At 49.5% G+C, this 12,373-nt stretch overlaps 1 protein-coding gene across 2 annotated transcripts in view; it reads right to left on the reverse strand.

Moving 5' to 3' along the window:
- Positions 1-9,063: 9,063 nt before the first annotated feature.
- The window catches only part of CCDC93 (CCC complex scaffolding subunit CCDC93), a 92,357-nt gene continuing 89,047 nt past the window's right edge, over positions 9,064-12,373 (reverse strand). For both annotated transcript variants that reach the window (XM_060625760.3, XM_060625758.2), the window contains one exon: positions 9,064-9,236. In XM_060625760.3, coding sequence (XP_060481743.1) covers positions 9,183-9,236 — 54 coding nt within the window. In that variant the 3' untranslated portion in view covers positions 9,064-9,182. The remainder of the gene's footprint in view (positions 9,237-12,373) is intronic.

The following is a 12,373-nucleotide window of genomic DNA, read 5'->3' on the forward strand; positions in this document are numbered from 1 at the left end:
GATGAGGGGGATTCCTGGACCAAGTCATGCAGGCCACAGTCCGTCTGATTTTGGAGAAGTGCTGGCTGCCTACCGATTATGCTTTTCAATGTACACAAAACAGACCCCTCTGCCATTGGCTCACTAGATGTCTGAGGTATGTAGATACTCTTCGGGATTTGGTACTTTGGGGTTTATCAGAGTATACAGGTCCACAGTGCCTTTTCCAAAATCGTTGGGTCCAGACAGGCTTTGGAGTTTAGAATTTTTTTTTAAGTGTTAGAAAGGCAATATGGTATGTGTTGCATAAATTAGATAACACCCCCAGCTGGGGTGGGGGCAGCAGTCTCTACTCAAACTGTGCAGTGAAATATATGAATATTTACACTGTGAGAAAAGGCTAAAAATAGCTCACACTGAGATCAGATCCTGTCATCGAATGAGTCAGAAACAACCTGTTCACCGAACTCAGTGTTTTTACGATAGAGGGCCCGTAAGACCTCAGACGATCCACAGTCCCAGCTTTGCTGCATGTCAGCCCCGTTCAGGTGAGAACTTCCAAAGGGAGTCTGGGAAGAGACTGTGGTCCCACTACTTCTTCACCGCTGGAGAGTGGCCCATCACGCAGGTGCTATGCATGTCCCTACGACAGCCTTTTTGGAGTCATTTTGGAATGTTATTTTCATTGGAAGATGCTTCAAGAAATAGTCTTTTTAAATTTTTTAGAAGTTTATTTACTTATATTGAGAGAGAGAGCGAGCGAGAAGGGGGAGGGGCAGAGAGGGGGACAGAGAGAATCCCAAGCAGGCTCCGTGCTGTCAGTGAGGACCCTGACGTGGGGCTTGAACTCACAAACCATGAGATCATGATCTGAGGGGAAATCAAGAGTCAGATGCTTAACTGACTGAGCCACCCTGGCGCCCCTCAAGAACTAGTCTTATGAAACCTGTTAATGCATTTCACATAAAAATGTAGTCATCTGCTCCATTCTTTGTGAAGGCCATTTTTTTTTTATGATAATGAGGACTTTTCTTTGACTGTTTGCATTTTTCCCTTGATCAGGGAGAAGAACAGATCCAAATTTCTGGCCTAACTTTGGAATCTGTGTAGGAACTGGCAACCTACACAAACTAGATTTGTGTCTAATGTTTCTAGCCAGTCTGTAATTCCAGTGTTTACTTAGGGCTTCCCTATCCTGGTGTTTTCTGTTCGATTTGTATTTTCCTCTCATATTCTGTGCATTTCCTAAAAGCCACCTCAAATCCTCCGTGAACCAAGGCAGGGAAGAGAAAACTAGGCACATTGTTGTGTTTTACAAGGCTGGAGCTCAAGCTTGGGGCTACTGGGGATTTCCCCTCTTGGCTGAATCACACTAGGCGGCATTAAAGACCTTCTTCCCTGTCTCTCTCTTCATAAAACACACAATCGGGAATAATTTTAAGAGTACCATCTATTGGGCATCTGCCATGTGTTGCTGTTGTAGTAGGTTTCATATATAAATGCTCATTTAATCCTACATGTATCCTTCAAGGTAGGTATTGTTCTCATTTAACCACGTTCCGAGAGGGGAAGTAGCCTGCATCTGGTCACACAGGAACACCTGGCAGAACCGGTGTGTGGACACTGGGCTGCCTGCATCCAAGCACGGGGCAGTGAAGGGAAGCCAACAGAAGTCTGCCTGGACTCCATGTTTCCATGTTGGCTCCCATTTTGCAGCATGAGACCTGCACACGCTTTAGTGGGTCTGCCTGCATCGTTCTAGTTGGATTCTAGGCAGGAGCCTTAGAGGAAGGATCTAGGGAGGGTTGTGGGAGGGGGGGTGCGGGAGCGGGGGACTTGTGGAATGTTTTGTTTACTCTTACGCATGGGTGGGATGCTTTATGATTGTGTTCCATTGGCCTGGGCTTTGACTTAACGCGGGGTCATGATGGGAGCATCCCAGGCAGAAGGAATGATGTACGTTGAGTCCTTTGGAAACGGAGGTTGTTTCCTTGCTAATTTGGTGGCAACTTCTGTTGGACCTTTCAGACTTGAATCTTCTCTTCAGTTAGTGAGGCCTTCCCTGACCACTCACTGTAATTACAAAATGCATAGATTTCTGAAACAGATCAGTTGATGACTGACTTTATGTAAGGATGCACTTGTAATTCCTTTTAAGAAGAGTATTAGAAATAAGTCTATTGGCAAAGTATCCGATTTAAAATGAACATTCCAGGAACTTATTTAATAAGCATGTTTCTCTTCTGCTTCAAATCTGCCTGAGGAACACGACTAAGACAGGGGTGGGGGGGGTGTAGGAGGAATTAGTCTCTTCCCTGTCGGGATTCATTTCCTGATTAAGGTATCATACGGTGTCTTCATGTCAGAATCTCGTTTCACAAAGTTCTAGGCTTGTAGGAAGGCTGTGGCTAAACCAATCGTTTTATTTTATAATGTAGTCATATGTAATGGATAAAGTATGCTACTTTTCTCCCCTTTAACACGGCCGCTCCTACCCTGAGGCCTTTCCCCTCACGACTCCCTCTGCCTGGCATCTCCCTCACAGTGTCCATGTGGCTCCCTTCCTCCCTGGTCGTGCGTTTGTTTGTTGGTGTTTATCTAATGCTGAGAACACTGATACCCGAAAGAAGAGACAAACAACCGAGAAAGTTTTTTCCGGATGGGACGTTTTGATCATAAAAACAATAGCGATTCAAACTTCTGAAACCCAACAGCCCACAAATCTAGAAAATGTAAAACATGGTTTCTTCCCCGAATCAAGCCGAGACCACGTAAACCTTATCTTCCAAATATCTGCCAATATTCACGCAGAGCAGCGTAGCTGCCCATAGCGTTTAAGCCATAGAACCCACACCTGGCTTACGCATGACAAAAATAAAACAGAAACATACAAAATAACGTGCAGTTTATAGAATTAAAAGAAAATTAGGGCGGCTAAGAGTCAGATGGAACAGGCAGTGAGGGACAGGAGGCATTTTGCAAGCAGGTGCTCTGGTGACATTTATGGTGAGCCTGGATGGCACCAGGACGCTGATGCTGGGCCGGCCCTGACAAGGTGTGATGTCTCCAGTAGCCAGCAGATTAACTGGCGCCCTGGAGAAGTTTCCAGAAAGAAAAGCCGGTAAAGAATGTAAGGGTGGTCCTTAACTCCTCGTAACACTGCAACCATCATGGCTGAGCCAGGCACTCCCGAGGCTTGGGCCGCAGTCAGCATGCTGAGGCAGTAATGCCGTACGGCCTACCCGGTTTGCCCTCCTTGACGGCTCCCCCACGGGAGGGTAGTGAAGGCACGTTCTTTCGTCTGCTCTGTCCACTGCTGCATTCCCAGGGCCTGACCCAGTCGAAGTTCAACTATTTGTTGGTTGAATGGGAGTTATTTTTCTCATGGAACCCGAAATATGGGGGTGTGGGATCCCCAGGTTGGTTCAGAGGCCTGCTGTGCCTTCAGGAAGTCCAGCTTGTTCTATCTGCCAAGCTCAGTCTGTGGGGTTTCTCTGTCCTCACGGTCTCAAGATGGCCCAGGTTGCTCCAGACACCTTGTCCTTCCCCGACAATGTGCAAGAACGCGAGCTCTCCGAATGCATCTGACCACCAAGCAGGAAGCTCCCCTCCCTAAGCATGATGGGGCCAAAATGGGCTTAGATGCCCATCGCAAACAAATTCTTGGCCAAAAGAAACAGTCTATTTGAGAATGGCTGTCATGACTCCTCCCCTGGGGCTGGACACAATCAGTTCTGCCGGAGAGAGGGGTGAGGAAAAGCCCACCAACAGCAGGTCTCCATGGGGGGCAGGCACGGCTCCCTTGGGCCATGACTCATGGGTGCTATCTCCATCTTTCGCACCCCGAAAGCCAGAGGAACGGGGCTGTGCCGTGACCCTCATGAGAGAGAAGCAATCCTCCAGCCACCCTGGCCTGTTCTCAGGGTACAGCCACTTCATGGTCCCATTTCCCTGTTCCTGTCCCCTCCCCATCACCCAACGCACACACACACCTGGAGTAGAACCATCTCCCTAGAGCTGTCCTACCTAGAAGGTAGCTCCCTTCTTGCTTCCCTATTTCCACCAAGACCCAAGAACATGAGAGATTAATTACTTTGTGCTAGGGCTTTAAATTCCTAAGGAGAGCAGATTTACCCAACAAGAATCTTCTGTCGTGTTGCTATTTTGTAGAAAATGAAATCAAATTAAAATTTAAAAACTTTATTTTTTTGAATAGATAATACATGTACATGGTATAAAATTCCAAAGGTACAAAAGGTATACAGTGAAAAGTCATTCCCACCCCTCTCCCCAGAGGCAAGCAAGGCTGACAGGTTCGCGTGCACCCTCCCAGAGATATTCGAGGCATATGCGAGCAGGTATGCATGATATATGTGTGCACGCGCACACGCGTATACACCCATCAACACACATTTTTCTCCATCCTCTTCCTCCTTCCAAAAACAAACACTAGCACACCAAGAGCCCCTTTTCCCCCACTTGACCATGCACCTTAGGGATCATCCCATGGCAGTGCATACAGAGCGACTCTGTTCTTATAAACTGAACACCCCACTGTGTGGATTCACCATACTTTATTTAACCATTGCCCTATGTTGGTGGCAGTTTCCGACTTTTTGCTATTCCAAACAATGCTGCGGTGAAAATCCTTGTATGTAGGAAACACTCCTAGAAGCAGCATCACTGGCTCAAAGAGTGTGTGTGTTGGCACTTGCCATAGATACCGTCAGCTGCCCTCCACGGACGCTGTGCGGCTGCTACTTCTGCCAACACGGCATCCCAGCGCTGTGCCCCACTTGTTGGCTTCATGTGGCTGAGTCATTTCAACCAGTCAAGTTACCTTTAGGTTCATGACATACCGTGAGCCAAGCCTACTCGTGATCTGATCTCTCAAATTACTATGTTCCCTCTACTTCCCTCCCACCGTATGGGGGGAGAAAACATGTGAAAGGCAATTCCTCTGAAAGGTTTGAAACCCTGACACCCCTGTCATCCCCAGCTTCGAGGCTAGACTATGACAAACACACTCTGAGAGATCCTCTCAAGGTGCTGAATCAAATGGTCTCCCTGTACTCAAACTAAGTGCAAATCAGATGAAGTTTCTGTCTGAACTCTGCTAATACAGGGATGCAAAGTCGCAATTTAGAGAAGCTCTTTTATCCTACCAGGATTTCCTGGCCATTCGCCCAAGCCAGGTTCTGGGGAGACTCCAAGGTCCCGGCTTTCACTGCTTTTCCACTCTGGGCGGAAGGCAACAGACTTGGCAAAGGACTGAGAGATCAAACAGTGCCACCAAGACAGATGGCAGGGGAGAGGGCAGAACGTGGTCAGGGCTGCAGGCCGACAGTGAGCGGGTCTGCGGAGGATGGGGCCGTCAGGGAAAGCCACTGCCCGCGATCTTGGGTGGACGGCGGTCCAGGCAGAGGCAACAGCAAGGACAAGAGCCACAGGCAGGTTGTGAGCTTGGCGCCTTTGAGGAACTGATGTAAGGCTGATGTGGAAAACCCAGAGTATTCCCCACATTGTCAAATGAGCCACAGATCGGCTACTAGATCCCCCCAATGCTTTTACACATTTCTTATGAGAAGACTGGGGACCATGACAACATGATTTTGTACACAGTGTTTTTGGCCTGCCACCATGTGCTTTAGAAGAAATGCTCTGGACTTGGGGAAAAGGACTAAGGCAAGGCCTGGGGGGCTCTGAAGACGCTTCACATAGGGCACCCCCAACTCGTGCCCAGCCACACGGACAGACGACGGGCACCTCACCCTGCTGGGGTTCTTCACTGTACTGCTGTGCCTTGAAGCCAACACCGGCCACAAGTAAATCATAAAGTGCTTCCTTAATGTTCTTCCTCAAAGCATATTCAAACCAACTCTGCCTCTCAGGCCCAGTCAAAGTAACCGTTAAAGCTTACTGCTAGAACGTCTACTTCCCTTGTGCACTGATCGTCAGTCACCTGCACAGAGGGCAGGACAAGGCCATGCCCAGGTGATGGGAATTGAGGCGGCACAGGTTTACAGGTCACTGCTTGCTGCCCAAAGTGCCTTTTCCAGCAGGTCTGCTTTGGTCCCTGCAGATGTGGTCGGGGCCATCAATATTCAGCCTGAGGTCGTGGGGACGGTGCTTTGTGAGGTAGTAGAGGGCTGCCTGAGGCCTTCCCTATCCTCTGCTCCTGGTTTCGGGAGGTCTCAAGAGCTACGTCGTTGGTCAGAGAGCGCTTCCTCGGCCTGAGAGGGGCCTGCTCTCGGTACCAGCCCCTCTGCCTTCCGGGCCTGCTGCCAGACTCCGGAGACAGTGGCAGGACCTGGGTACCCGCAGGACATGGGCAACGGACCAGGACCTAGTTACAACCGTATACCTGAGGCTCTATCAAGGACTTAGGCCTAACTTAGAATTTGCCCTCTCTGTTCAAAATGGAAACAGACCCTCCTGTGGAGTTTGGGCAGCATTCTCTAACATTCGGCACCTCCCTCTAAGTGTAATCAGTTGACCCCTGAGACTGAATCCGGGCCAAGGACAAGAGACATGATGCCTTGTGGTCCTCCAGTCTGGACTGCTCAGCAGCTCTGCTTGGGGTTTAAACCAAGGCAGCCCCGTGCACTCCGTGCGATGCACGTGGGGGAGGGCAGCCCCTGACCCAGAGGCTGGCGGAGAAGGTCGGGGCACCCGGCGGCCAGCCCTGGGAAAGCTGCCAAACAAGCTCACTGCTCTGGCCAAACAGGGACAACTCAATGCTTCCTGGGGAAACCTCATTCCTCATTTCATAAAAGTAACTTAAGAATGTGTCCCTGCTGCTGCTGTTTTTGTTTTTTTTTTTTAATTCCAGAACAGTCTGTGGGCTTAGCTGAATACGCAGCCATACTCTGGGCACATAAGATGTCCTGGGAGGAACTGCCCTGAGTCGCTTCTGAAATGAAGGGGGCCTCGGGCATCACTTGAACCTGTAAGGCCTGGCTGTAAGGCACGCTTAAGTGTCCTAATTACTCACAAAGACAATTAGCACTTTGTGGGTCATCTGTGGCAAACATGGAGTTCTCGAGACTGGCTCCTGTGGTCTAACTCCAGAAGCGTCCAAAGAATCGGAACTAACCTGTATTAGGTCTTGTAGAATTAAAAGGGGAAAAGAGATCTTCTGATACCCCCCATACCAAAACCCAATCAAATGAAACTTTTTGGAAACATAGTCCAATACACGCCCTCGCTTTTAAAAAGCATTATTAGTTGCTTTGGATTAGTCATGCCATACGTTCCCCGACAGCAGAGAGGCGGGCGACCGAACCCCAGAATACCACCCACTCCTCCTCCCATCACCTTTGCACACATCATCTCATAACTGCTCCTGCGTTGTCAGGGATGGGTCTACATGCTTCTCGACAGGAAAACACGCATGTTTCCCTGAACCTAAGACAATGTGCAGTCAAACTGCCGTCTCCCTCCCCTGTCCTCAGAGAGCCACCTGCTTTCTGGCTGTGTCACTTGCTTCAGCTTCACGGGGCCCTTGCAAAAATCAATCTGCAGATGACCGCGGCCGAGGGAGCAGCCGGAGGGAGACAGACACGGCCTGGGAAGAGCACACTCGGCACAGGGCAGCGTCAGATCACACAGTGTTGCTCCAGCCTCATCACACAGGCCTTGCTGCCCTGGCGCAGACACCAACGGGTGTTGTTCACCCAGCGCGAGAGCATTCAGGCTGTCCACATCACATCTGCTGAATGCATACATTAGGGAACTAAAACATGGTGCTCCTGAGGCTGCCCCGAATGCCCTACCTGCCTGACACGTGTAAGCTTTTCTGTTTCATGGTCCAAACCTGCTGATGAGTACGGGTGCAAGGTTTATGTGGAATGAAGCAAACCTCACACGGGGGTTAACTGAACACGACTGAGCTGCCAGAGCCCGGGCAGCCAGGGCAGCCGGAGCTCCGTGTCTGGTTTGGACTGCTCGTTTTCAGAGGATCAAGTCCACCACTCTGCCTTCCTTCAAGGGCCCCCAAAAGCTGATCCCAGCCTGCCTTTCCTGCAGAGACGGGCCTAGCCACTCCTTTCCCAAGAAACACACTTGTACTCCCCCTGCGCCCTCTCGTGTTTTTAACTATAGTTGTACTTTATCCAAATTGACCTTCCCACCTGTCTCTGCCTATTAACATGCAACTCTCCATTCAGACCTAGCCCACGTCCTGCCTCCTCCACGAGGCCTCCCGGATCTCTGCACACCTCACTGCTCTGCCTCGTCCAGCGCCCTCTGGTTTCTCTTCATGGCCAGTCGCTCTGGGATCTATCACATGCTGCCCTGGACCTCAGTGAATGGTGTGTCTGTGTCTCACCTCTGTGATCCGCCCATGATCTGCCCAGATGTGGCGCACACGGAATGTGCTCTTAATGAGGGGGGTGCACAAGACCAGCCACATCTGGCCGTGACTCAAGAGAGAAACAGCGTCTGAAGGTGTCATGCTTATTTAGGTGTCCTCAGTGTGAGGCCCCTGTTTGCAATTTTTGGTGAAGTAAACTTGGGTACTGTGTAAGAACAGAAGCAGCGGTGGCCACTGAGCTCTCGTTCTTGTTGCTACACCATTATGACCGCTGGCTGGCATCTGGGGGGGGGGGGCAGGAACAAAAGGCACACAGGTAAGTGAAGGGCCTACAAGACCACCACTCACATGGGCTGGTCGTTCAGCTAAAAGCCTTTGTTCACTAAAAAAAAAAAAAAATCTCAGCCGACCAAGCTCTGGGGTCCAGCGGGCTACGTTTGCTCCCCAGGCTCCTTGCTGGCGCCCGAGCTGCAGGGCCTGTGTTTTACACGTCTGTTTCCCTCAGGGTTTACTTCTCACTGCTTGCTCAATTAACATTTGCTGAACAAACGAATTCCTTTTTATTCAGAGAGTCCATACAGATACAGGTACCTTCATATGTGCAATGTTACTGGAGAAACAAAAGTTGAACCGACACAGAACAAATACGGCCCACATTTCTTCATAGGACGACGGGCATTATCCAAGCCGTCAGGTGCACACTGTCTGATTCCATCGGCATCAGAGAGATGAAACGGAAGCAAATGGGAGGAAGGAAGTACCCAGAGTGTTGAGGTGCATCTCTCTACTGTAGTGTTTGGAACCACTTCACCAGCCTGTAGTCGATATATGGCATTAAAAAAAAACCAAAAAACAAAAAACAATGACATACGATGACGTCTGGGAGTTTTCAGGAGGCCTTGGCTTTCACCTTGGACAGCAGCACCTCATTCTTGCGGCCCTCCTGGAAAGGAACAGAGAGACGGCATGCAGAGAGGTGGTGACCACATGAACTCCCACGTGAACCTGACGGTCTTACTACCTTTCCCCCAGTCCCAGGAGAGACAGCTACTGACTGACTAAACCGGCCCCCTTGCACGCTGCCACCAGCACGACGGAACTTCCTGGAGACGTGCACCTGATTCAGTGCCAAAACAACTATAATGACAATTGGCTTCTGGGCTGTCAGACTGAGAACTGGATGAGGATTAGGCACAGTCATCGCAAGACTTCGTGAAGTCACTGAAATGCTCAAGGGGACAGCAGCAGAAAGCAGACACTTTTATGTTCTAATCTTGGACCACTACGATAAGAAAGGGGCAAGGTCCTTGGAGCCAGCCGCCGAAGGAGTGACCCAGCTCACACAGCAAGCAGAACACACAGCAAAGTTCTTACTCTGACAACAGTGAAGGTCAAGAATATCCTTAGCTTTAAGAAAGAAACTCACAGAACACAGGGTGAGAGAAATGCATCGAGGGACAGCTCCCCTTTTAACACTGAGCTGTCTGAAATCCATTACTGCACGTCCTGAGGGAGATGACCGAGGGAGGTCACCGGTGCCATCCTGTGTGTGTGGAATCTGATGTCCAGTGGCGCAAGGTCACCTCTGCATCGCTTTGTATCCCCCCTTCCTTAAACACGTTCCAAAGCTTCTCACTAGGCATCCTCCTTCCCTCTTGTTCCCTCTGGACTTGACAGCTCAGGATATCCTTGATACCTCCATCTGCTGGCAAACAGTGTCCCCTCCTTCCTCTGGCCATGTCACCAGGAGCCCTGTTTAAACTGAGAGGTGCACATGGTAGTGGGAAGGGCCTGGACACACAAGCTGGAGGGCTGAGGCCTGAGGCCTGAGAGTGAGGCCAGGCCTCCAGTAGCCATGCTTCCTGGGGATTCTCCTGTGGGGAAGAAATTCTTTCACCCTTCAACCCCCTGCATCCAAGAACCCAAGAGTCAATGTTTCCATCTTTCTGGGCCTGGCTATGTGCTCTCAGCTCTCCAGAGGCCCTTTGTTCTTTTTGGCAGTGTTGTGGCTCATGTCTGCAGTGGCCCTTTTTTTACTAAGTGCCAGTTCCCCTGTAGGTACTTATTTTTCTCCTCAGAGCTGGGGAATAGCTGGGCTCTGGGCCTGGGGTAAGGCTGAATTATTCTGTCAGAAGCAGAGTACTCTAACACTTTTTGAGCACATGTTTCTGGAGGGGGAGGCAGTTACTTTGTCCCGGGGGATGGGAAGAGAAAGAAGTTGAGTAACATTTGTTGGACTAGAGAATGAAGTTTTCCTTTTTAAAATGGGTTACTGAGACTTGCTTGGGGAGGAAACCTCCAGCCAAAGACAGAGTGAGTGTGTGTGTGTGGGGGGGGGGGTACGGGGCGGGGGGATGGAACAAGAACAGGCAGGTAGTCATACTATTTATTATTAAACTACTCTCTTTACTTCTGTATATTTTTTGAAAATTTCCATAACAAAAAGATAAAACAACAAAACAATGACTAAATACATTCAGTTGTCACCCACTTCAACTTTCAAATGAGGCAAAAACAATTCAGAAGCATCCAAGTGCTCCTGTGGCAGGGTCCCCAGCAGGGATAATTCTGGGGACCACACAACGCTCAGACGGTGCCTGAACTCTCTGGCTGTACCTGGTATGTGTGAGCCCTGATTAAGTTTCATGCAAGCTACTGGAGGCCTTTTGGGAAACCACAGAATGACACCATCTGTCTGTTCAAAGCAAATACAGAAAGGGTCCCTTAGGCATTTCTTTCTAGAAGAAAAGGGAAAATACCTCCCTTGATTCTGTTTCTTTCCTACTGAAGACCGTATGGGGCCCACTATGTGCTAGACATGGCACTTTAGCCCCCTCGAAATTATGCACTCAAAGCCAGCTTCGCGAAAATGTATGGTTTGCATTCCTCAGCGCTGGGCTAGAATTGAAATCTTGGATCGGTGACCTTAGGAGAGGCTGTGCTTCAGGGACGTAGTTAATTAATGCAATTTGGCCATTAAACTGATTTCAGAGTATGTGCTGTTTCCTGGCAGCCTTGCTGTTAACAAACCCTGCTGGGGCGAGCAAGCCCGTGGGAGTTTGGACACGGTCAGGGGTCTCGATACCAGAGGAGGCTGGGAGTCAGGACGAGGGGCACCACTGAGCTCGATGAATGTGGAGGAAACCAAATCCAATGAAGCAGAAGTAGTAATGTGGCCAAGGGCCATGCTCTGGACGATGATAACTGTGCTCTGCACGAAGTGATGAGTGCCAGAGACCAGGATACGGTGGGAATCTAGAACCCAGGAGTAGATGCAGGCAGGTTGGGGAGAGACAAAGAAAGAGGACAGAACAGAGAGGGTTCGTCATCCCAGACTCTGCCCTGGGATGAAAGTCTGCCTTCCCAAACTGTGCATCTATTGCCAATGAGATCTGACCGGTACCGCAATATGTAACATAGCAGAATCAGCCTGGCTGAAGGGATGGGGTGGGAACTGGAGGGAAGTTGGCCTCCACTGTCGCTTCCCCCTCAACCTGTGGGGGCCCCAAGAGGGGCCAGGTTACCTCAGAGGAGCTTATGGAAAAGGTTCGAGATGTGGGGACACTGACATGCGATGACTAATTTTAAAGTTTTGCCAAGTAAAACATTAAAAAAAAAAAAAAAAAGGAGTACATACTATCAGTTTTAATGTCGAAAAACAAGAAAGTATGCGTTTTTTTCCCCAAAAGGTAAGTCCTTTAAATGAAATATATGTGGCTGTCTGAAGGACATATTATATTCTCCTTCCCCTTTATCTCTCCAACTTGCTTTGGACCGAAGAAAATAGGCATGGGCAAGGGCATGGTCTAGGAGTCTCAGCTGGCTTGGAGAGACCCTCCCTTGCCCTCTAACATGTGAGTGTCTGTGCCTGAGGAGGCCGGGACAGAAATCTTGATGCTTAATGTATCTAAAGGAACTGTTTCCTTTGGAGGTCACCCTAAGCCTTTAGCCCTGAGCTTTTCCATTTCGCTTTTATTTGCTTTGATTTTGACAGCTTATACACATCCTCCCCAACTTACCTGCTTTTTGTTTCTGCTGTCAAAAGGGCAGTGCTGACATGTCCAAACAATATTTGAAATG

This window comes from Panthera onca, chromosome C1, assembly GCF_046562875.1.
Source record: "Panthera onca isolate mPanOnc1 chromosome C1, mPanOnc1 haplotype 2, whole genome shotgun sequence".
NCBI classification, from domain to species: domain Eukaryota; kingdom Metazoa; phylum Chordata; class Mammalia; order Carnivora; family Felidae; genus Panthera; species Panthera onca.